Raw genomic sequence first — 27,089 nt, forward strand, 5'->3', positions numbered from 1 at the left:
GTCGGCAGGCGGACTCTCAACCACTGCGCCACACCAGGGAAGCCCCACTGTAATGGTTTTATATGACATAGTTTTATAGTTTTGCATTTTTCATTCTAGTACATCATGACTCCTAGGTCCCTTTTCTTTGGCTTTCCTGTATTTCTGAGTCTAAGAAACATACCGTTAGTTTCTTTGTATTGACTATGCCCCTAGGATGGAATAAGTAATAAAATATAGAGTAGAAACTCCATCAAGTTACATATCCTGGGAGGCTAAGTTACCTTTGTACTCACTCTCCTAGTCACAGTTGGGGGAATTATAGGAGATGCTGAAATGGAATTCTGGCACTGGGCAGTATGCCCTTTCCTAGGCAACTAACTAAAAGCTGTTTTTCTGCCAGGATGACATATGGTTTCTGGGGACCATGTGTGTCTTCCCTTCACCCTGACTCTGATGTAAATACTGATAGAACACACTCCAAGCAGTAATGATGTGGTATAATGTGAGTGATAGACTTCTTGCAGAGTCACCTTCACAGTTGTTTGCTATTCTGAAGTTACCCCCTCTTTTTCTCCTCTTCCTGTTTTGATGATTAAATGAGTACTTTCAAAAGAGCTGATACATGCAGGGAAAAAAGCCAGAGTAGTAAACTGATAAGTGTGAAGTTTGTATTCCCTTTGACCTGCAATCCTATTTCCTGTAATTTGCCAAAAATCATAACAGTAAGTTGAAAAATTCATTTCAGGGCTTCCCTGGTGGCGCAGTGGTTGGGAGTCCGCCTGCCGATGCAGGGGACACGGGTTCGTGCCCCGGTCTGGGAGGATCCCACATGCCGCGGAGCGGCTGGGCCCGTGAGCCATGGCCGCTGGGCCTGCGCGTCCGGAGCCTGTGCTCTGCAACGGGAGAGGCCACAGCAGTGAGAGGCCCGCGTACCACACACACAAAAAAATTCATTTCAGCATCAACTACTTAGTGAAAATTTGAGAACAACCAAAATTTCTAGCAATAGAGTAACCAACTTAATAAAATGCATGTATGTATAGAGATAGCACACACACACAGGAATATTATGCAGCCATCAAAAACAATAGTATAGTTTTATATATTTTTTGACTCGTAAAGATGCTTTGTGGTACAGAATAATGTTGATGACACAGTGACTGAAAGGCAAATTGCAGAACAGCATTTATGTGTTCCCATTTATATAAAATTGTATACTTCTGTGGGTATTTTATTCATGGAGCAATGTCTGAAAATATGTTTAAACAGTGGTCATCTCTAGTGGGTGGATTTGGAGATTTCTTTCCTAGTTGATAACCCATGCTGGGAACCAAGACGATGTTGAAATTCATCTGTCCGTTTTAGTGAATTTTATACCACACTAATAGTTTTTAAGAAATTTTAATATTTGTGATGAAAAATTATGGTTCTTGAATCTCATTTCTAGATTTTTAAAATATTACAGAGCCTGCAAAACATGAAGACCACAGTTGGTTTCTTGACTACACTAGACTCAGATATCTTAGTGTTCTAATTATATCCTTAGCCTCTGCCTTAGCTTATACATTTTCTAAGGATAGGAGCTGTATTTGTTAATCTGTATATCACTTGGCATAACATGTGCTAGAAATAGACCACCTTTTTAAAAAAATCCTTAAATGTTAAATATATTCCCACTAGTTTGTATAACAAAACATTTTCTGTCCTATTCAGGTGTAGAGTTCGGTGCTCGAATGATAACCATTGATGGGAAACAGATAAAACTTCAGATTTGGGATACAGTAAGTATAGCAAAAATACACTGTGTGACCTCAATAAAGTTGTTTTATAAAATTACATTATACGTTTGTTCTGTTTTAATGTTATTTTATGCTTGTTATGGTTTGTTAGACACCAACGCCCCTGCAGCCATGATGGAATATGTGGTACCAGAAAAGGTTCATTTTTATTATGCAGTGTTTTCAAACAGCGGTACCCGAGGTGTCAGGTTTTGGTGAACATATTTGAGCAAATGCTCAGTCTATGGGATCTAAACAGAAATGCTCTAGAAACTGTGTTTTTAAGAAAAACAAGCAGTATGTCTAACATATACCTAAGAAGTAAAATATGTGAATGTCAATACGATAGAGTCACTTGATCTGACAGTTTATTCATTTATTTTAAAAGTATGATTTAGTTCCAACCACTTGAAGCTACCTTACTCCAGCTCCTGATTGTGTCATTTATATTCATTGAGTGCCTATTACATATCTTGTTATGTCGTGTTTTAATGGCAGTTTCTCATCTGAACCACAGAAAATTATTTGAGTGACTGTTTTCTTTGTCTTCCTATATTATGCATAAAAGAGAAGTTACTTTATTATGTACAATGGATGCTTTAAGGTAGAGGTTCCCAAACTTTTTTGTTTCAGAATCCCTTTATACTTTAAAAAATTAGCGAAGACCTCAAAGAGCCTTTGCATGTGTGGCTTATAGCTGTCAATATTTACCATATTAGAAATTAGAACTGAGAAACTTACTAAATAGTTAATGATTAACTCATTGTAGAATAACCATAATAAACTCATTGTATGTTAGGATAAATGATGCAATTTTTATGGAAATTAACTGTTTTTCCCAAACAAAAAAACTATATTTTTCCAGTGTGAAGAGTGACATTCTGTTACCTTTTGAAAAATCTCTTTACTGTCTGCTTCGTAGAAGACAGCTGGATTCTCCTATCTGCCCCTGTATTGAGTCTTATGTGTTGTTTTGTTGAAGTATATGAAGAAAATATAACCTCACACAAATAGGTAGTTGGGAAGTGGAGGATCTCATGGACCCTTAAGGACTCAGAGACTCCCCAGGGTCAGGGATCACAATTTGAGTACCACTACCTTAGGGCAGTTAGGACTTAATTCTTCACAGAACCCCAGCTGAGAAAAACCAGAAGGTCTCCTGCAAAGAGCATCTCTCTAAACTAGTAAATGAAATATAAAGTATGGGGAATTTTATCATCATATACCCCGGTCTTTTTTTTTTTTTTTTTCCCTAATCATGCAGTCTTAGTGTCTTACCTGTCACCTTCAATAGCCATTATTGAAGGAAGGCACCTTGAAGAATATTCAGTCTCACAGACGGGATTCGCAGGAAGACCAAGTTTCTGAAGGCTGATCCTTCCCATGCACCACACAATCACCCTTGAAATGGAAAACCCCACATCTCTATCTTGCTCTGTCCCGGAGTTATACAGTGGACTCTGTGTTTTTGCGCTTGCTTATTTCCTCTTTTTGCAGTAAAGATTTATGCTTTTACCATTTCTTAGTGTTTTCCCCTCCCAGCCAGTAGCGTCTCATAACTTTCTGGATTTATATTCTTTGAGGCGACATGACTTCAAAACTTCATTTCCATGCAAGACAAAAAGTAAAATATGCACAGTCCCTTCTTTCCTAAAGGTTTAAAATTAATGATCTCTAACCAAAAGGAAGTATTTTCTACTTCTGTATTAAAAGTTTCACTTCTTTTTCAGAAGGATTGTTTTAACATAAACCAACTTGCTTCCTTAGCTAATAAGCTTGTGCAGCACACATCCTGCAGCGTAGTGTGAACGAAACTACTTGCTATTCTTTAATAAAGATGTTTTTCATACCTTGTACTTTGCATAAACACCTGCTTTGCTTGAAGTACTTTTTCCCCCTTTTCTGTTTAAGAGTAGCTCAGATATCAATACTTGTGGAGCCTTTCTGACCCCCATGGGATAGCTGGTTGTCCCCATAAGATTTTATGCATATTTCTGTTATAGCTCTTACCCCGTTGTTATCAGAGTTTTTTTGTTCCCATATTTACCCTCCTCAGAATAAGCATCATGAGGGAAAGAACCATCTATGTCTTATTCAACTTTGTGCCTTGTTTGTATTCTTAGTTTATACTGGTTGATGCAACGTTTGGTAAATTTTACTGAATGAATGAGTGAAGTATCTATCTCATTCTGTCTAAGCAACTTTAGGATCATTGAAAGTGCTGAAAAGATACCATCTACTAAAGTACATGGTTTCAAAAGGAAAGATTAATATAGTAATAAAAATCGTGTGATATTTTAGGCACAAACCACCTCATTGTAGTTCATTTTGTTTATTCAGTTGCTCTTCTGTCCTTAAGGTATTCTGTTAAATAATCCCTCCCCTCTTTTCGAAACTTGAACAAATCATTCATTCCCCAGTTGTTTTCTAGATTAACTAGACATGCCTTCTTTTGATAAGTACCTATTTTCCCCTTAGCTTATGAGTTAATTGTTTTACCTGCAGTGATCTTTCAAAAGAAATCTATAATAATTACTTATGCTGGACAGTATGAAAGGGGAATAGAACAAAAACAACCCTCTTGTTCACACTTCCTCTGAAGGGCAGGGGGTGGTCTTCTTTCCCCTTTGTCTAACACGGAGAGACTGGTGTCTTTGAAGACATCGTGACCCCCCCAAAAAGAATTCCAGGGCTTCCAGATGGAGGGTGCTAGGAACCATGGCCTGTTCCAGATTTTAACGACTGTTCAAAAAGCTCTGTTAACTTATGAAAGTTTCTTGAGTCTCTGCCCTACAGGTTTTCCTCTTATCATTGGTTTTCTTCTTTCATAGCTAACTTCCGAAACTCTTTAATAGGTGTTATCTGACACATTAAGGGTGCTCCCACACTTAGTTTATATCTAGTGAAACACAGTTTCCCATATCGTTAATGTTTTTCAGTGTTTCTATACATTTGTATAGCAAGCTGTGTTTTTAGTAACAAGGGTCATGGCTGTTCCTGGCCCAGAATATTTACAAACCCATCCCAGAGTCCTTCAGGGAGTAATTTGCCAAATGTTATGGTTTGTTTCATCAGCCTTAAGAAACTGAAATTTAGTTCCCAATGACTGAGTCTCAGTATCTTAGGATGTTTGTCATCCATTGTATATCTGTTTCCATTCACAATAAAAATAAAAATAAATATAAGGGGTTTTCCTTGCAAAATTTCCACATCTAGCACCTTTGCTTTCTTTCAAAAATAGTAAGTACAGCTGCCAACAGATACTCCTTGAAGGCCTTGCCAGAAGCAGTGATAATAGTTATCAGTGTATCCTTTAAAGCACTTTCCGCTGCCCCTGTTGTAACCTTTTTTCTTTTATGGGAAGTCAAATGTTTGATATTCCTGGTATCTGATGTCAAGGTAAGTCAAAGGAGAAACATGCCTTGTACCCAATTCCATTCTCACTCTCAGACCCTCATCCAGTTTTTACCCACCTTTTTCTATTCTTGCTTGTCTTTTGCTTTTTGTTACTTTTTCAGTTGCCTTCCCAGCATATCCAAATTTTATTCTCCCCCCAAAATTTGTAGTATGGATGTTTTAAGTCCATGTGTCTGTTCACCTTCCCTGAAAATATTCTTACATTAGACTGACAAATATTTTTCCCATCAAATAAAAGTTAGTGAAACTATGTAAAAAATCATGTGAAACCTATATGCTAAAAGTACCTTTTCAGGAAATCACAGGCATTTTTTGGTCCTTTGTAAAATGTGTCAGTTCATATCCACCTCCTTACCCCCAAAATGAGAATTCTTGTTGTCTCAATGGAGCAGTGAGGATGGATGACCAGAATTCAGGGGGGCTAGAGAAAGAGCCTGGAGCCAAGCCCTGAGAAGCAGTCCTGCCTCTGCCAGTCCTCTTGCTCCCATCCCCCCAGCCCCAGGAGTTGAGAGGCCTTTGGAGGTCCAGCTGTTTCACCTCCTTTGGCAGCTGTTTATCAACATTTTCTTGAACAACCACAGGGACAGGAAACTCTTCAACATGTCATTCTACATTAATGTCTACCTCCTACCTGTGGTCTCCAGTTTCTCTTACATGGCAGTGTTAGAAGAATCTGAAGTCAGCAATTGCATCCTGAGTCTTTTTTCAAAGTAACTATTCTTAAATTTGTTAAAGCATTCAACCAACATCTCTTCTTTCCTAGATGTTCACAACCTTTATTTCTCTTCCCAGAATCTACTTTAATTTCTGTATGAAACTCCCTTAAAAGACCTAGAATTAAATAGTCCCAGTTGACTTTTTCTCCATCCTTGCTGTGGTCACTGAGGCAGCTTAAAAATTACCGTGATTCTTACTAATCTTGCTGTCGTCCCAACCGTGTAGATTTCAAAATCTTTTTCCTCGATGATAGCAGTTCCTTGATCACAGGTCTAGATTTTTAAGTTGAGTCTGTTTAGTAAAGTATTTGAGATTCCATGCTTGAGCACTGGACAACTTATTTGGCTACTTAGAAATCCTTTTTCTTTTTGGCTCTTGGCTGTGTTCTTTGTAGCTGGAGTTGTTAGATAAATGACTAACAATGAAAGTAAGAGGTATTACTGTAATATTAATTCTCACATATCTTAATTTTCTAACTTTATTGGCTGTTTGGGATCAATCAGGATAACATATTTGAGTGTCCACTATAAATATACTTCAGTGTTCTGAGTTAGGCTGCCCCTCAAGGAGAACTAAGGAGGAAAAAAGATAAGCATTTGAGCAGTGTGTTCATTTTATCTAATCAATAGTATTAGAACCAAATGATCACATGAAATTGCTTTTGGATTTGTGAGGAGAAAAGGATAAGTATAGGCTGTGGTAGGCAAGCTTCCTAGCTTTGTGAGAAGATTAGGGGGCTTGAACTGGTCCTCAAAGGGAATAGAAATTGGATAAATAGGTAGAGGAGAAAGATTTTCAGGCAAAGAGTTAAACAGAGGCACAAAAGCAGGAATATTCAGAATATGGGCAGAATACCAGTAGAAAAAAAAAATGGTTGTATGAACAAGACTTTTATTGAATAATAATATAAAATTCTAGAGAAACAAATAGAGATCAGATTCCCAAGAGCTTAGGACTTACATTCAGGGTAGAGATTTTTTTAACAGTAGCTTGATGTGTGTGAAGTTGTATATTATGGAGATAACAGAAGAGGAGGAGGAGTTAAATTGCCAGACTGGTTACTACAAAAATTGTTTCAACAGAAAGACTTAGGCACATGGAGAAGCCAATTTGGGGGAATCTTTATCTGGCAATTGGAGGTCAGTTTTAAAGGTATTGGGGCAAAGAATCAAGTTTATTTAATTTAACAATCACATGGAAAATGGAGGACTACAAGGCTTCTTTTTCACACGTGTTCTGTGGCTCTAATTTTAGTAGTAAGTATCCTCAAAATGAGCATGGCTATTATCTCCCGAGGCGGACTTTTCTGTACTGCTTTTTTGCATATCTGGTATCTTGCTGATTTTTTTTTTTTCCAGAAATCACAGAGCTGTATTGTGAGTTGGCGGCTCACGGTCTACTCTGGCCACCCCAACCGGGTTTTTCTGGTGCTGTTCACTTAGTTCCTGTCTCATGAAATGCATTTTCCTTTATACCCTTAGCTGCTGTTAGGAATCCCTTTTTTTTTTTTTTTTTTTTTTTTTTAGAGAAATGCAAATCAAAACTACAATGAGATATCATCTCACACCAGTCAGAATGGCCATCATCAAGAAATCTAGAAACAATAAATGCTGGAGAGGGTGTGGAGAAAAGGGAACACTCTTGCACTGCTGGTGGGAATGTGAATTGGTACAGCCACTATGGAGAACAGTATGGAGGTTCCTTAAAAAACTACAAATAGAACTACCATATGACCCAGCAATCCCACTACTAGGCATATACCCTGAGAAAATCATAATTCAAAAAGAGACATGTACCAAAATGTTCATTGCAGCTCTATTCACAATAGCCCGGAGATGGAAACAACCTAAGTGTCCATCATCGGATGAATGGATAAAGAAGATGTGGCACATATATACAATGGAATATTACTCAGCCATAAAAAGAAACGAAACTGAGCTATTTGTAATGAGTTGGATAGACCTAGAGTCTGTCATACAGAGTGAAGTAAGTCAGAAAGAGAAAGACAAATACCGTATGCTAACACATATATATGGAATTTAAAAATATATATATCATGAAGAACCTAGGGGTAAAACAGGAATAAAGACACAGACCTACTTGAGAATGGACTTGAGGATATGGGGAGGGGGAAGGGTAAGCTGTGACAAAGCGAAAGAGAGGCATGGACATATATACACTACCAAACGTAAGGTAGATAGCTAGTGGGAAGCAGCCGCATAGCACAGGGAGATCAACTCGGTGCTTTGTGACCGCCTGGAGGGGTGGGATGGGGAGGGTGGGAGGGAGGGAGACGCAGGAGGGAAGGGATGTGGGAACAGATGTATATGTATGACTGATTCACTTTGTTATAAAGCAGAAACTAATAAAAAAAACAAACCCTGGGCACAAATTTTATTTTATTTTATTTATTTATTTTTTATAAATTTATTTATTTAGTTTTGGCTGCGTTGGGTCTTTGTTGCTGCACGCGGGCTTTCTCTAGTTATGGCAAGGGAGGCTACCCTTCGTTGCGGTGCGCAGACTTCTCATTGCGGTGGCTTCTCTTGTTGCGGAGCATGGGCTCTAGGCGCACGGGCTTCAGTAGTTGTGGCACGCGGGCTCAGTAGTTGTGGCTCGCGGGCTCTAGAGCGCAGGCTCAGCAGTTGTGGCGCACGGGCTTAGTGGCTCTGCAGCACGTGGGATCTTCCCGGACCAGGGCTCGAACCCGTGTCCCCTGCATTGGCAGACTGATTCTTAACCACTGTGCCACCAGGGAAGTCCCAGGCGTCCCTTTCTTTTGATACAAAGAATTCTATATCCTGTTCAGTTCCAAGTTCTAAAATTTCTTTAAGCCAGCATCTTATAGTGAAGAGGATCAAAAACATCTATATGCCCTAAGTTGACGTTCTTTTTCATTTAAAACAATACCAGTCGATCACAATTTGGATAGGTTTATATTAAAATGCTTCTTAAAAACTAGATTACTTTGCTTTAATGTGATCAAGATAACCATTGGGCTAGCTTTCTGCAGTTAGTTGTTTAACGGTTTGTATATAGCTGGAGAAGCCGTAATAAAACACGTTATCGGGCAAGACTTATGTTAAGGCTACCAGCACCACTGACAGAGGCTAGGCCAGAGTGTGGGGTGTTGTCCCGACAAGCCAGGTCTCCAGATTTTGGAAACTGTTCTGAACACTGATCTTCGCTTATTACACAGTGATCCTAGATTTCAAGGTGCACAGTTACCTTCACAGCCCTCACTTGGAATGTTTCATTTTTTATTTACTGGAGTTTTTGATTTTGTAATGATGAGCAAAATCCATCCAGATTCAGTGGATTCAGTATAAAGTGATGCATTATATACATTATTTCCATATTGCAACATGTTTGTTCTTTGTAAAACAGTTCAGGAGGAATGGGAATAGTATATAGATATGTGCTTTTCCTAAACTTTTTCCCTTTTACTATTTCTTATCTAGACTGGAAACACTGAAGTTTTAGATGTTATAATTCTTCTATAAGATCTATAGCAGTGTACAGTTAACCCTTGAACAACATGGGTTAGGGTTGCCAACTCCCACACAGTCGAAAATCTGGGTCTAATTTATAGTTGGTCCTTCCTATCTGTGGTTCTTCCTATCTGCAGTTCTTCTGTGTCCGTGGATTCAACCAGCCTCAGGTTGTGTAGTACTGTATTGTTTGCCATGGAAAAAAGCTCCACATGTAAGTGGACCCACACAGTTCAAAACGGTGTTGTTCAAGGGTCAACTGTATTCGTTTTAACTCCTCCCACAAAAGGTCCCACCAAGATTGATTTAAAGAACTTTTACCTTTGCTCATTGTTTAGGCTTGGGAGATACAAGAGCCTAAGCTTGATTTTCATTTTGAACTAATATTTGTATTTTTTTGTATTGTTTACCACATGATCCTTCCTTGGTATATATAATTCACACTGTTCTAGTCCTTAATTTTCCCATGCTAAGCAGTTAAAGAAGAAATTCCCATAATGCTTGAGTTTTGAACTTGGATTTGAAAGGATTTTTTGGGAAAGATGTGTCTCAATAAATTATATAAAAATAACTGTAATTAATTTCATGCTTCCAACTAGTATCATCTAGTGTTTTAACCTCAAACTCTGTGAAACGAATTGGCTATTTTTACAGCCGTTTTATGTGATGGCTTTCTCAGTATCTAATTTATCATAAGACATTATTCTAAGTGCCAGAAATGCTTTCGGGTTACCAAAAGAAGGTCTAATCTTTAGTTTCCACTTGGGAGAAGTTATTTTTACTGAATCTTAGTATGTCAGGACTTACTGATGTCCACTCATTTAGGTGGGATGGAGTAATGACCATTTTGTGCATTTGACTGAGACGTTAGAATTCATTCTTTCACTCAGCAGGCTTTCTCTGCATGCCTGATGTGTGCCAGACCCAGTGCTAGGTGCCAGACCCAGTACTAGGCACCGGGGCTGGGGGACAGGAGTGTAGTGGGACAGCAACAAGAATTACAGCATTGAGTATCAGTGTTAGCACAGGGCAGAACCTGACTGTCCATGTGCATTCTGAGGGTGGGAAGGGCTTAATATTTACACTTGGAGATCAGAACTCAGAATATGGAAACATGAGTATTTTTCAAGGACTTAGTAGATTTTGAATACAAAAATTGTGAAAACTGGCTTTATTTACTTAATTTACATGCTTATTTTTTCTCAAAGGTAGAAATTAAGTGATTAAAAATGAAAAAGTGTTTTTGATAAGAACTGTCTCAATTTTAAACTCAGAGGCAAAAGGCATATCCCACACCAGCCTCTCTTAAAAAGCAGAACATTAGTACCACTGGTAGAAGGGAAGGTAACTAATTTTGCATAATCTCTGAAGTCTGTTTTCACAAGTGGATATAAAGATGACTTTTTGTCCTGTTGCCTTTTGACAAGCATTTTGTATCAAATAACAGAGAAAATTGATTAAGTGTAGAGAAAAAAAATTTCATAAATTCAGAACCATTTTCTGTTTTTCATAATAAAATGATTGCTCAAAGAATTCCATCTGATGACTGTTGAAAGCTCACTGCAGTTTATGATATAACTGATAAAATCTGCATCCTTGGCCTTCCAACAACCTTTACACCAGCAGATGGTGGGCGTAAAGATGTCATTCATCATTTATTTACAATGGACTTTATTTATTCTAGTGTCAACAGCTGCCCCGGGGAGTGGGTTATTGAATTCAAATGTGAGGCTCTGGGTTATTTGCTTCCTTTCAAATTTGTCTTCAGAGCTTAGTTGCTAGGAGTCCATTCTGTGCTCTAATAATGATTCATGTATTGTGAAGCCATTCAGTAAATTGGGTTGTCAGGGATTGCCAAAAAAGGTTTAGAGGTCTTGTTTTGGGGGGTGGGGGGTTGTGGATTGCATGTGCGTCTGGTTGACTTGAGCAGTAGTAGTATTATGTGACTTTTTCCTAAGACTGGTGAAGTTAGGATTTATTCTTTTCCTTTATGCACTCATTCCCTACCTGTCCATATTCTACATATGAGTAATAAGAAAATGTAGGGGACAGTTTGTTAAAGGAAACTATCAACCTTTTCTTCTCTCCTCACAGGCAGGGCAAGAGTCCTTTCGTTCCATCACAAGGTCATATTACAGAGGTGCAGCAGGGGCTTTACTAGTGTATGATATTACAAGGTGAGAACGTGGAAATTTTTTGGTTCAGTGGTCAGTGCAGAGAATTTTTCTAAATAAATATGATTATCAGTAATAAAAGTATAGCTTTGCCTTTATGTCCTGGCTATCTGCCTTTAAAACTTATGTATCTTGAATTAACTTTAAATTTACTACAGAAATCTGTAACTAAGTTATTCTCTTACATGAATAAGCACCCCAAGTTGATCAATTTAGTAATGATATTTATACATTGGAATTTCTTAAAGTGAGGTTACATTTAATTTCTAAACTGAACTATAGTCAGTGAGCTCTGACTCCAGATACTGTACTTAAAATCTGTTTCCTACTTGGACATGGCTAAAAATAATTATCTTTAATGGAATGTATACTGTTCATTGTACACCACTAGGGGAAATACTTTGAAAACAGTAATCAAATTATCATTTATGTTTAGAAGAGACACATTCAACCACTTGACAACCTGGTTAGAAGATGCCCGCCAGCATTCCAATTCCAACATGGTCATTATGCTTATTGGAAATAAAAGGTAAAAAGACTCTTTTAAAGCTTTTTTACATAATGAAGACTGGATAGCTGTTATATGGTAACTGTTTATGTGGTAACTGTTAAAGTGCCTGTCTTGTATGTTGTCCAAAATGTAAGTTATTGATTTCTTAAATTATAAAAATTTTAAGATACTAAGATGTTTCTTTTGTTTTTTTTAATGCAGATAATAAGCTTTATTGGAAATTATTATTTGAAATAGTTTTTGTTGGAAGCTATACTTCAAAGAATACTCTTAAGTAGTTTTATCTGATTAGTAATTTAGAATAAAACCCACTGATACGTTTGGTGGTTAGGTCACTGTTCAGTATTATCAAAAATACTTGGCAGTATAAATAAGGATCTGTGCAGAACTCAGAAAAATATTTTTTTCCCTTCTTCATGACTTAATGTGTATAATATGACTTAATATACATAGATTAATCAGGTGTATTTCTACTTAAAGGCCTGAAACACTTTTAATATTGTTTAGTAGATATCACGTTAGTACTTTTAAGCTTACCTCTAAGACTTACATATTAGTGTCGTGCTAATGTTGTTTTTTCAATCTTATTTTACCTTATATATCTAGGGATCATTATTTGCAGTGAATGTCCTTGTGCTCTACATTTAAAATGATAGTACATGGGAAAACAGTTCCTTGACCATAGTTTCTATAAACTTTCAAGAGTATAGGAAAGTTTTCCCTAGTTTAGTAGAAAATTACAGTGGTAACAATTAAAACTAGTATTTTTAAATTTATTTATTTATTTGTTTGTTTGTTTGTTTATTTATTTATTTATGGCTGCATTGGGTCTTCGTTGCTGCATGACGGCTTTCTCTAGTTGCGGCAGGCAGGGGCTACTCTTCATTGCGGTGCGCAGGCTTCTCATTGCCGTGGCTTCTCTTGTTGCGGAGCACGGGCTCTAGGCATGAGGGCTTCAGTAGTTGTGGCACGAGGGCTCAGTAGTTGTGCCTTGCAGGCTCTAGAGCGCAGGCTCAGTAGTTGTGGCTCACGGGCTTAGTTGCTCTGCGGCATGTGGGATCTTCCCGGACCAGGGCTCAAACCCGTGTCCCCTGCATTGGCAGGCGGATTCTTAACCACTGCGCCACCAGGAAAGTCCTGTCGATTAATTTTTTTGACAAAGATGCCAAGGTTCAGTGGGGGGAGGGGTAATGTTTTCATCAAGTGGTTCTGGAACAATTGAATAGCCATGTGCAAAAAAAATTTACCTTAACCCTTACCTCACACCATATACAAAAATTAACTGGAAATGGATTACAGACCTAAATACAAGAGCTAAAAATATAAAAAAAATTCTAGAAGAAAGCATATAAAATCTTAGGGATTCTGGTTTTGTCAAACATCACTTAAATAGGAAAGATTAACTTACCAAGTAGTGGCAAGGATCTAGAGGAACTGAAACTCTCGCACTGCTGGTGGAAATGTAAAATGATACAACCATTTTGCAAAACAATTTGGTGGTTTCTTTAGAAAATAAACGTACATTTGCCATACCACCTAGCCACTTCACTCCTAGGTATTTACCCAAGAAAAACATGCTTTACACAAAAAATTATACACAGACTCTCATAGTGGCTTTATTTGCAATAGCACCAAACTGGAAACAACCCACAATTCAATTGACAGGTGAATGGATAAATTGTGATACAGCCGTACAATGGAATACACTCAGCGATAAAGAGGAATGAGCTATTGATATATGCAGCAAAGTGGATGAATCTCAAAATAATTATGCTGAGTGCGAAAAAAAAAACAGACAAAAAAGAAAACATATTATATGATTCCATTAATATAAAACCCCACAAAATGCAGACTATTCTCTAGTAGCAGAAAGCAGATCATTAGTTGACTAGGGTACAGGGGAAGGAAAGGATGGATTACAGTGGGGAATGAGGAAACTTTTGGGAGACTGATGGCTTCACCAGGTATACATATGTGAAACTCATCAAATTTTATATTAATTGTGCAGTTTTTTATGTCAATTATATTGCAGTAAAACTGTAAAAAAAGTAATGTAACAAATAAATATTATACTGCATAGATTAGATTTTTTAAAGTGTTATTTTAATTGAGGTTTGCTGTTAAGAGAACATACAGTTGTCCTTCCACATCCATGGGGGATTGGATTCCCCACAGATATCAAAATCCTTTTAAGAATAAGGCTATTGGAGGGAAGCTTTAATCTTTGTAATATGGAAGCATTCAATGATGATGTGTGGAATAATAAGAGAATATTTGAAGAATAAAGAGAACTTTCATAGTTTTGTCTTACCGGTGTTTTCCTTATGTCTGAAACAAGGTGGCTGGCAGCTTACTGGTGGCTTAAATTTGGTTGCTGCCTATAGTTCACTTGTGAAAAGAAAGAGCAAAGTATAGTACGTACAACAGATGTTTCTAATGATTGTAGATGGTAGCTCTCATCATTAGGATACAGTAGGTGTGGAAAGACATTTTAGGGGAGAAACTAGGAAAAGGGAAGAAAGAATGTATGACATGCAGAGAGTGAATGGAAACGAACAGAGATAAATGAGGGGGTTATTATTAGGTGAGGTGAATTGGGGTAGACATGGAAACAGGGAATAAACAATTTTTGAGTTAGGTGAATTAAGCAGTAGGGAGCCAGTGGAGGGGTTTGAGAAAGACAGTGACCTAGTCAGAATGACAGATATGACATGGATTTTTCTTAACTGTGGCATTTGAAATTGGTTATACAAGAAATAGGACACAGAGTCTGCAAGGATTAAAGTTTTTAATAGTCAAGGGATTAGAATACCCTAAACAAAAAAGCATAAATTAAGAGAATGGTTTAGGAAAGAAAGATATTTAAGTAGTAAAAGCAATTTAAATGGGATTAATGGAGTGAAAAGTCAAAGAAAACAATATGATTTTACACCTGGAAAACTGAGGAAACAAAGAGTGATAAAACAGAAATACAGAATACTGAAGTGCCGCTTTCTTTTTTTCAAACAATCCCTTAAATGTACACATCCTTAACCCTCTTTGTTAAGATAACTTTTGCAAATGCAGGCATCATCAGCGATACTGGTAGGGGAAAACTGGGAGTAACTTTAAATATCTCCAAATAAGGGATTGTTTAAATAAAATGTGGCATATGCATAAAATGGGATAAAGGGCAGTTAAGGGAAAGTATTTTCTTGAAGATTTTGTGTACTTCAAAGCTAATTTTCCTTTAAGAATGATTGTCAGATAAGGGGACGGGAATTTCAGGAGCACGTTACCATGTCACTGTTGCTAGTGTCCCCCCCCATGTTTTACGCCTACTAGAATATAAGCTCCCCCTGGGGGCAGGGGGTTGGTGCTATGTCTGTTTTGTTGAGTGGTCTGTCCCCAGATCCAGGATAGGGCTTGGCACACAGGAAGCCCCCAGATTATAGTTGGATAAATTATCCTCGTCCAGTCATGCTTTAATATCTGCAAACTGAGTTTGCCTGCTTTTTATGTTCTCGTTTTACCACTAGTATTTCATAGCACAGTCAACTTGTAACTATTGATTTTATTTCTCAACAGAAAGGAAATCTGATACAAATCTGTCAAAATAATGTGTCAAGGCTAGGTGGAAGTACATGGATATTTTTCTCCATCCTTTTCTGGGCACATACATTTGTAATAGTAAAGTTTAAATTTTTTTTACAATAAAACACACTTGAAGAGGAGACTTCTACTTTTCACCCCTACCTTAACTAATACAATTTCAGTATGATAAAAATGAATACCATACTTTTGTCCAAAATTTCTAGCTTAGACTTTTGTTTCTCTCTCTCTTCTTCCATTAACAGTTCTATTGGAAATTAACTGAGATTAAAAATTAATTAATGTTTCTATACTGCTTTGAATTTTATTAAGCAATTTCCTATAGTTTCTGAAAATTGTGTGACTTATTTTTATCACATTCATAGAAACTCAGTCAGTCTGGCTAAAGGATGAGGGGACTAGTGTAATTTTGCTCTCTCAAATTGTTATGTTGAGTAAGATGGTTCCCTTCTTTGGGAACCCACTTAACTCAAAGGTAGGGTTTGGGCTAGATGTTCCCTTTGGGTTTCTCTAGTTTTAGCATTCTAGGGCTCTAACTTAGAATCTTTCTTTAGTTGGGTTGTTAGTTCTTTGAAGCTAAGCAGTGTGCTCTTTTTGACTCTCATAATACACTGAATAATGAAGTTGATTAATGTGTCGAAAATTAATTGAGAGAATGGTCAGCACAACTTTGAATCTTATAGTACAGTTTCCACAGATGTCTCTCATTGTACTATGTTGGTTGATAACTTGGCCCTTTCTTTCCCATGTTTAGTGATTTAGAATCTAGAAGAGAAGTAAAAAAAGAAGAAGGTGAAGCTTTTGCACGAGAACATGGACTTATCTTCATGGAAACCTCGGCTAAGACTGCTTCTAATGTAGAAGAGGTAAGTAAGAGGCCTTTTTAAAATGTTTTATCTTCTTAATAGAAACATTTTATGTACCTTAATATTCATTTGTTGATTATCCCCTGTAAGCTTTTTAGTCACAGGTAGTCCTTGAAGGTTGTAAAGTAGAAAACTTCTTTCCTTTGAAATGCCTTGTAATGTTCATCTTATATCAGGCTCTTCAATTATATTCTGAGCCTTCACTTGAAGCCAAAATGCTTTCACAGATCTTTGTATATACTTTCCTTAAAATCATTTTTATGTTTCTTGAGAGGGAAAAAAAAGGACACTAATGAAATTTGGAAATGTTTCAAGACACTAAACATTTGTAGCTATTTGTATCCACTTCTGCTTAAGTAGGGAAAGTATTATATTATTGCAATGTAACATTATACAAAGCATGGGAATTCTGACATAGTTAATAAATAAAACTTGTAGTATCAGTTATTTCCATTGATCAACCTGAACTATGACAGTTTTGTGAACACACCATGTTCTTCTGTGCTTTGTGTATGTGGATATGGTATTTATTTATTATACATACAGGAATAGACAGTTAATCCTCTCTTAGGTAAATGTATTACTACACTGTATTTCATAAAAAGCAGAAATGAGAATAAGAAAATATGTAGTTTGCCCAGAGTAATGCTGGAGTTTCCACCTTCTGGGTAAGAATCTTAAAAGCAGCGGCAGGAGGGGATTCTAGAAAACAAATGATTGGAGAAGCACTTGTCCTAAGGATAGCAGAGGATGGGGTCACAGGCCACAACTAGCACTGTGCCTTCAACATAGTGAACAATGAGTAAATACTTATTAGGAATAATACTCGGAGCATGTCTGATTAACCGTTGAACCCAAAAATTGACTACAGTAGTTCAACAGCATTCGTATTTTCACTGAAGAATTCTTAGGTAAGATATTATACTCATCTATACTGGATGAGGTGCTCTGTGATTGTCCTTAATACTCTTCTTACAGGCTCCAACTAATGCTTTACCTGTGTTGCAAATTGATTACATCTTGATAACATCCAAGAATAATGTTTTACTTCACACAGCTAACCCAGAGAGAAATCCATTCTGTCCTCTTGTTTGACTTAAAATAGACATATAAAGCTGCCTGTTTCCATGAAGCACTCCTTTATTAGAGGTGTTGGATTTGAAACCATAAGGGCCAACGTGTTATGGGGGTTTCAAGACATCTGAAACATATCCTTACTGATAATTAACAATGGATTTTCTTGTTGATTTTGAGAACCTTAAAGCCAGAATTGTCTGTATTTTATGAAAGAGCCATACTGTGAAGTTAGATGACAAGGCAGCCACTACTGGAAAGTAATTCTAAATTTCTAGTTTTGACTCTAATGCGTTTGTGTTCATTTTTCTTATTTTTAACAAGTAACAGTAGGTGTTTATGTGTAAGTAGCAGGTTACTATTGTCAGTTTGGCTGAACATTTAAATAAAATATATTTCATTAATGTTTTGGCAGCATTTATTACAAAAATTCTGTATCCTTGGTTAATAATAAAAATAATTGTTTAAATTTAATCAGGCAGGAATTTCCCATACTCATGAGAGGACAGTACTTTACTTAATCATGTAAATTAATTTGCCTCTCAGAAGCCAAGGATATTAAGAAATAATCTTTTTTTTTTAACTCTATTTACTTTTGGCTGTGTTGGGTCTTCATTGCTGCGCACATGCTTTCTCTAGTTGCGGCGAGCAGGGGCTACTCTTTGTCATGGTGCGGGGGCTTCTCATTGCGGTGGCTTCTCTTGTTGCAGAGCACGGGCTGTAGGCGCACGGGCTTCAGTAGTTGTGGCACGTGGGCTCAGTAGTTGTGGCTCGCGGGTTCTAGAGCGCAGACTCAGTAGTTGTGGCGCACGAGCTTAGTTGCTTTGCGGCATATGGGATCTTCCCGGACCAGGGCTCGAACCCATGTCCCCTGCATTGGCAGGTGGATTCATAACCACTGCGCCACCAGGGAAGTCCAGACAGAAAGCTTTTAGAGAAAATATTCTACTACAGCCAAACATCACAAAGGAAATTATGGTACTACTTGCACCGTCAGCTGGCTATAATGAGGTTTTTCCATGCTCCTCATTTCCCTGTAGGAGTTGTGTCAGAGGAAGCCAGCTAAAGCATAGGTTTAAATAAGATCCTGAGTCTCATAACACAGTACCCAAAATGTCCAAGTTCCAGTAGAAACTCACCATACCTAGAAGTAGGAAGACCTCAAACTGAATGAAAAAAAAAAAATTAATAGATGCCAACAGCAAGATGACAGAGCTGTTAGAATTATCTGACAAAGATTTTTGAGGCAACCATCATAAAAATGCCTCAACAAACAATTTTAGGAGCATGCTTCAAACAAATGAAAAATAGTCTCAGCAAAATAACTACAAGATAAAAAGAAGAACAAGATAGAAATTTTAGAACTGAAAAATATAACAACAAGTGTAAAACTCAGTGGATGGAATCAACAACAGAGTGATGGGGACAGAGGAGAGAAATAGTGAACTGGATGGTAGAACAACAGAAACTACTCAGTTTAAACTACAGAGAGAAATAGAGCAGATAAAAAATGAACAGTGCCTCGGGAATCTGGGGGGCTATAACGAAAGCTCTAACATTGTATTGTCAGACTCCTAGGAGGAGAGGAGAAAGAAGATGGCTCTGAAAAAGTTCTCAAAGGAGTCATGACTGAAAACTTCCCAAATGTGGCAGAAGATATAAACCTACAGATTCAGTAATCTGAGCCAGCTCCAAACAGGATAAACCTTAAAAATCCACACCAAGACAAACTTCTGTCCACAGTCAAATCTCTGAAAGCTAAAGACAAAGAAAAAATCTTGAAAGCAGTGAAAAACAATTCCTTACCAGCTGGAATGACAGCAGAATTCTGTCAGAAACCGTGGAGGCCGGAAGCAAAGAGCACATTTCTCAAGAGCTGGAAAAAAACTTTCAGTCCACAATACTAGAACCAACAAAAATATCTCAGGAGTGAAGGGAAATCAAGACATTCTCAGATGAAAGCAAAGCAAGAATTTATCAGTAGCAGATCCACCATAAACGAATGGCTAAAGAAATTATCTAACAAATGAAATGATAAAAGAAAGAACCTTTTAAGAGGGAACACCAGTAACCAGAAGTATGAATAATCACAATAGACTTTTTTCTTAAAACTTTTAAGTCTTGTAAATTACATTTGACAATTGAAGCAAAACTCTAATGTCTGATGTGGTTTTCAGTGTATATATAGGAAATAAAACCACGCTGGAGAAAGGGACATCAAGGGATGTACGGTTTTTATACTTCACCTGACTTGGTAAAATGGCAACACTAGCAGACTGTGATACGTTATTTATTGATTGATTGATTGATTGATTGATGTATAATGCAATACTCAGAGCAACTACTAAAAAATATACAAAGAGGCACACTAAAAAACAATAGATAAATCAATGTAGAATGCTAAAAAATGTTGTTAACCCTCAGAAAGGCAGGAAAAAGAAAAAAAATAGCAAACAAACATAAAGTGGCATACTTAAACCTTCACATAGCAATAATTACCTGGAATATAAATGATTCAAATACACCAATTAAAAGACAGAGCTTGGCAGAGAGGATTAAAAAATATGACCCATCTATATGGTGTCTACAGGAAACTGACTTCAAATATAATGATACAGGCGGTTTGAAAATAAAATGATGGGAAAACACATATGACACAAACACTAATCAAAAGAAAGCAGGAGTGGCTGTCTTAATACCAGATAAAGTCGACAGAGTGGGACATTATATAATAATAAAAGAAGAGTCCACCAGGGAGATAATAGCAATCCTAAATTTATGTGCACCAGACTACAGAGCTGCAAGATGTATGAAGCAAAAACCAGAACCAATGGAATTAAAGTAGAAATCAGTCATCGTCTCCACCTATAATTATGGATTTGTTTCTCCTCTCAGTTCTTTTGGTTCTGATTATCAATAACAGGTAACTGGGAAATTCTTCAGAGACTTGGAAACTGAACAGTACACTTCTAAATAATGTGTGTGTCGAAGGGGAAGTCTCAGAGGAAATTTTAAAAATACATTGAATGAAAAGTAAAATACAACATATCAGAATTTGTGGGAAACACGTAATGCAGTGCAGAGAGGGAGATTTATAGCATTAACCACATGCGTTAGAAAAGGGAAAAGTCTCAGATCAAGAACCTTAGCTCCTATCTCAAGAACCCAAAGCAACTAGAAGGAAGAAAATAATAAAGATAAGAGCAGAAATCAGTGAAATCAAAAACAGGAAAACAATAGAGGAAATTTTTAAAGGCTGTTTGTTTTTTTTAAGTAAATAATATAGCAAGACCGACAAGGAAGCAAAGAGAGAAGGTACAGATTTTGCCAATATCAGGAACAAAACAGAAGTTATAACTATAGATCCTGCAGACATCAAAGGAATAATACATGAATATGGTAACTTAGATGAAATGGACAAAAAGAACACAAACTCAGCACAAACTACTGTAGCTCTCCTAGTATGAAATAGAGTATTTGAACAGCCCTATAACTATTAAGGAGATTGAATTAGTAATTTAAAAATTTTCCAAAAAGAAATATCTAGGTTCAGATGGTTTCACTGGAGGATTCTACCAAACATTTAAAGAAAGAATGAACACCAATTCTACACTATCTTTTCCAGAAAACAGAAGAGGTAGAACATTTCCTTATTTATTTTAAGAAGCTAATATCGCCCTGATACCAAAACCAAAGGAAAAAAAAAGGGGGGGTACAGACTGATAACATTTATTAATATATGAAAGAAATTCTCAACAAAATATCAGCAAGTAGAATTTCAACAATATATGAAATCATATACATGTGCATATGTATAATATATACATCATGGCCAAAAGGAATTTATTCCAGGGATACAGAGCTGGTTCAGTATAATCTACCATTTTAATAGGATAAAGAAGAAAAATCACATCATAGCAGTCAGTGCAGAAAATGCATGTGACAAAATCCAACACCAGTCGTGTTTAAAAACCCTCAAAAAGAAAAAAAAAAGGAATTGAGGAGAACTTCCTCAGCTTGTTAAAGAGCATCTACAAAAAAACTTACAACTAACATTATACTTAGTGGTGAAAGGCTGAATGCTTTACCCCTTAGATCAGGAACAAAGCAAGGATAGCTCTTCTCATGATATAAAGGCATGAAATAAAGGCATACAACTCAAAAAGGAAGACATAAAACTGTTTATATTTGTGGATGACATGATTGTCTCTGTAGGAATCCCAAGGAATTTGCAAAATAAATAAACTAGAGCTAATAAGTGAGTTCAGCAAGTTTACAGGATTTTTACAAGACATATATAAAAAATCTACTGTATTTCTATATACTCACAATGAACACCAAAATTTAAAATACAGTGCCATCTATAATCACACGAAAAGAAAATGAAATACCTAGGTATAAATCTAAAAATGACAGGTATAGGACATGTATGCTGAAAACTACAAAATGCTGATGAAAGAAAGTAAAGAAGATCTAAATAAATGGAGAGACATACACTATGTTCATTGTTTGGAATTCTCAACCTAGTAAAGATGTCACTTTTTCAGAAATTGATATACAGGTTTTACCCAACTCTTTTTTTTTTTTTTTTTTTTTTGCGGTACAGTGGCCTCTCATTGTTGTGGCCTCTCCCATTGCGGAGCACAGGCTCCGGACGCGCAGGCTCAGCGGCCATGGCTCACGGGCCCAGCCGCTCCATGGCATGTGGGATCTTCCCGGACTGGGGCACGAACCCGTGTCCCCTGCAGCGGCAAGCGGACTCGCAACCACTGCGCCACCAGGGAAGCCCTAACCCAACTCTTATCAAACAAAATTCCAGTAAGATTTTTTTGTAGATAATCTGACAATATTATTATAAAATGCATACTGAAAGGCAGAGGAACTAGAATAGCTAAAACAACTTTGAAAAAGCAGAATAATGTAGGAAGAATCACTCTATTGGATTTCAAGTCTTAACGTAGCTGTAGTTGTCAAGACTGTGTGATATTGGTGAAGGGAGAGAAACATCAGTGGAACCAAATGGAGAACCCACAAATATGCCCAACTGCTTTTTAACAAAGATGCAAAAACAATTCACAGGGTAAGATAGCCATTTCAACAAATGGTGCTGTAGCAATTGGACATCCATAAGCAAAAAAAAGAAAGGACCGAAGTCTCACACCTTATACAAAAACTAACTCAAAACTGATCATGGAATTAAATGTAAAATGTTTTACCTATTTATCTTTTATGGAAAAAAAACAGGAGAAAATCTTTTGATTCTAGCAGTAGGCATGCTTGTCACTAAAAGCATGATCCATAAAAGGAAAAGTTGATAAATTAGTCTTTAAAAACTTTTACTCTATGAATAAGCCTGGTAAGAGGATGAAAAGACAACCTACAGACTGGGAGAAAGTATTTACAAACCAAATATCCGACAAAGGACCGCTAGTATCTAAAATAAAGAACTCTCAAAACTCAATAGTAAAAAAACCAGATAGTCCAATTAGAAGATGGTCAGAAGACATGACATTTCATCAAAGAGCATATATAAATGACAGATAAGCACTTGAAAAGATATTCAGCATCACTAGCCATTAGAGAAATGCAAATTAAGACCTCCATGAGGTATCACTACACACTGAAATGAAACATAGTGACAACACCAAATGCTAGCAAGCATGTGGAGAAACTAGGTCATTCATACATTGCTGGTGGGAATGTTAAATTGATACAGCCACTTTGGAAAACAGTTTGGCAGTTTCTTTAAAAACTGGATGTGCAGCTATCATATGACCTAGCAATTGCACCCCTGGGCATTTATCCGAGAGAAATGAAGACATGGTCACACAAAAACCCATACACAGATGTTCATAGCAGCTTTATTCATGATAACCAAGCACTGGAAACAACCCAAATGTTCTTCAATGGATGAATAGTTAGACAAAGTGTATAGTACATCCACACCATGGAATACTACTCAGCATTAAAAAAGAACAAACTATTGTTACATGCAGCAACCTGGATGAATCTCCAGAAAAGTATGCTTAATGAGTAAAATCAGTCCCAAAAGGTTGCACATTGTGTGATTCCATTTATATGACTTGGTTGAAATGACAAAATTAGAGAAATGGAGAACAGATTAGTCATTGCCAGTGTTGAGCCAGGGTGTCAGGGTGGAAGAGGAGGTGGTATGGTTATAAAAAGACAGCGTGAGGGATCCCTGAAAACTGAAATGTCTGTATCCCTTTTCATTATTTTGGTTGTAACAATGTATTATGTTTCCAAGATACCACCACTGAGGGAAACAAGGTGAAAGTCACACAGGATCTCTCTGTATTATCTTACACCTGAACGTCAGTCTGTAATTATCTCAGAAAGTTTGATCAAAACATAATAGTAATAACCACATACAAGCAACTTAAATTAATTAAATTTAACCTGTTCTTTAAGATCACAATGGCAATTAAAAAAATAAAAATTAAGGATTACAAAACCTCACAATTGTAATGAAATACTAATGTGAGAAAATGGAATATAATTATAAAGGCTTAAGTGATTTTTTTTAATTCATGAAGATCCCAGGATTTGTTTTTCAAATTATTGTCATTATTTGTTAAGTATGGCTCTTTCATGAGTCTGTCACATTCTTACACAGAGCAAATTTTTATACAACCAGTTCCCTCCATGCTAAATGTATGTTTAGCATATGCCTAACAAATAATAGAGTTACTGTTGTGATTTTTATTATGCATAGACATCCTTCATACGATTTCTCAGAAGAAGCAGAACATGAAATTACACTAATATTCATAAAAAAGACAGCTAGGCTATATGGAATAAAAAAGACCTGGTTGGAAGATAATGATGAGTTGTACAAAGTAACTAAAGGAAGAACTCCAAAAATGGGCTAAATATTAGATGTTTTGCACTAGTATTCTTTTTTTTAAAAAGAGTTCATTGATGACCTCTATGCATGTCAGACTTTAAAATAATTAAGTTCATCATTAAGTAAAGAGCATTTATATGACAGTACACATTTATCCACTAGTTTAGGTTTTTTTTACATCCCCTGTATTAAAGCATTTTGGTAGCCTCACAGTAAGATTGATGAAGCTGCTATTTTAAATCAGTTTAAATAGTGTCACCATTTTTAAAAGTAACCCCACATATGCATCATCTGGCTTCAGAAGTTACCACCATTTTGACATTTTGATGATATTATTTTATTATGTGCCCTGTTTTTAAAGCAAATTCCAGAAATATTTTACCTACAAATTTCAGTAGCCGTAATTTTTAAAAAAATATGTCCATCATACCATTATTATACCTAACAAACTTAGCAGTAATTCCTTAATAATATCTGATATCAAGTCTGAATAGCAAACCCCCCCCTTTTTTGTTTCATTCAGCAATTGATGTTGGAAAACAGGTACTTAGTTTCTTTCTTCGAGGTCAGGGAAGACTAACAAAACCTGTTCTTTCTACTTTGAGAAGGGAAGGGAGGAGAACTAAGCCAGCATCTGTGAGACACCCTCCTTGTCACAGCGGTCAGCACCGGCTCCTGCAGCACGAGGGCTGAGGCCTCAGTGGGAAACTATTCAGCTCCTAAAATTACAGTGTACGCTCTCTGGGATTTAAGCAAGAGTTGGCCTAGTAGAATTAGATCCAGAGAGGAATCCTCCTGAAAACAAGCAATAAATACATTAGTTTTACAGGGTCTTTAGATTCTTGATCAGTTAGTGACTTAGACTTGGGGTTGGAGAAAATAGTAATTCATTTCAAAGATGTTTGTTCTAAGTGCTATACCTTCTGTTTTTGCTTTCTAAGGACTTGGATTTGCCTAACTATGCCATCCTCCATGGGAGAGGCCATTTAGCACAGTGGGTAGAAACTTGGGCTATGGACTCAGACAAGAGTTTATCCTCGGCTTACTGCCTGAACTTGAGGACCCTCTGGGAGAGCTGATCATGTGAGGAGTTAAAAAAGTAAGGCAGGTATCCTGAGTGCATCCTGGTCAGCTAGTAAGAGTGGTGGTTGGTGTTGGGGCAGCTCACAGAAGGTCAGTGTCCTCTTCTGTATAATCTTTAAAAAGTACTTGATTCCTAGCCAATCCTTGGCTCTCATGTGTAGAGAAGTTAGAGAACTCCGGTATTAAAGAAAAAAACTTTCTTAAAAGCCATTTTTAAATATAAATTATTTAAACATAATTATGTTTAAAGATAGAATGATTTATACAAATGCCAGTGACCTGATTATGGACCATCTGACTAAGGGTTCTTTTTAGAAATTTAAAACTATGTGATCATTCATTAAGATTAAGCCTAACTGGTACCTTGATGATTCCTTTCAGTTTAGAACTAGACCTGTTTCCTTTTCCTGTTGTGCTGTGGACTATTTTTGTAGTTTAACCAAGGTCCAGTTACCTAATGCAAGTCGAGACCATGAAGTTTAACTCTTGTATTTCCCTGTAAGCAATTGGACAATTTGCAGCATAAGATAGCACCATTTTTCCAGCATTTGTTGCGTTGTTGCTGGAAATAGGTTTACTGTTAATCTCTGGATGTACTGATTTACTCAGCATAGTGATTTCATCCACGAAGGATCTGTTGAGGGGAAGGATCAAAGTGGTGTTAGAGAAAAATGCACAGGATAGCTGTCCACAAAAGAGAATTACCGAGTCCAAAATGTCAGTAACGCTGAGCTAAAATAACAGGATATAATTAAAATCAATGAAGTGAAGCACCAACAACTTAGCATAATACATGAATCCTCTTTATTCATTTAGTAGTAGGTAGGATGGTGTATATTTTGATCTAAAAAAGCTTCATTTCAGTGACAACCTGGGGGAGAGAGTGAAGACTAGAAAGTCCTGTTACGAAGGGTCCCACTTCTGTTTTACGGGCTGGCTGCGACCTGTGAATTCTACAGTGAGAATCCTCAACTGTTTCATCGTCTTGCTGATGATGTTGACAGCTGGATCCAAGCTCCTTATATTTCTAAACCACACTGATGTCCTTCTCTTTTCCGGTTCAGGGCCCCACTGGCAACATCGTTCAGCACTGCTCTACTTATAGTATTTCGGACTCATAGTTTTCTGTTAACTGCAGCCTCTCGTGTGCCGACTGTTCTGCTCTTACCTGGATTTATGCTGCTGGTCTTCAGCTGGGATGATAAATGGAAAATGGCACCAAGACTATGCTTCCAGGATTTTTTTCAAACTATTTTATAAAGAGCATAAAAATAAAATGATACCCTAGTCTGCCTAAACTAGATACTTATAGAGGTAAGAATTTCTCAGATAGATCTACTATTTAATAGATGGGTATCATTTTATATTTATAAAATCATGTATAAGATTAACACCACACACAGACCATGTACACACAAAGAAACACTTTTTTATATACATACAAACATAGAAAGCTCTCTCCACATAAAACCTCTCTGTATTAGCAAACTACTGTGGTACATAAGTATTATGTTTAAGTATATTTGTTTCCAAACTG

The 27,089-nt window shown here is 36.8% G+C and overlaps 1 protein-coding gene across 3 annotated transcripts in view; it reads left to right on the forward strand.

Moving 5' to 3' along the window:
- Positions 1–27,089, forward strand: part of RAB2A (RAB2A, member RAS oncogene family) — a 74,109-nt gene that overhangs the window by 32,768 nt on the left and 14,252 nt on the right. For all 3 annotated transcript variants that reach the window (XM_079722746.1, XM_079722747.1, XM_079722748.1), the window contains 4 exons: positions 1,696–1,763; positions 11,480–11,562; positions 11,996–12,088; positions 16,416–16,527. In XM_079722746.1, coding sequence (XP_079578872.1) covers positions 1,696–1,763; positions 11,480–11,562; positions 11,996–12,088; positions 16,416–16,527 — 356 coding nt within the window. The remainder of the gene's footprint in view (positions 1–1,695; positions 1,764–11,479; positions 11,563–11,995; positions 12,089–16,415; positions 16,528–27,089) is intronic.

The sequence above is a fragment of the Hyperoodon ampullatus genome, assembly GCF_949752795.1.
Source record: "Hyperoodon ampullatus genome assembly, chromosome: 17".
In the NCBI taxonomy this organism is placed as follows: Eukaryota; Metazoa; Chordata; class Mammalia; order Artiodactyla; family Ziphiidae; genus Hyperoodon; species Hyperoodon ampullatus.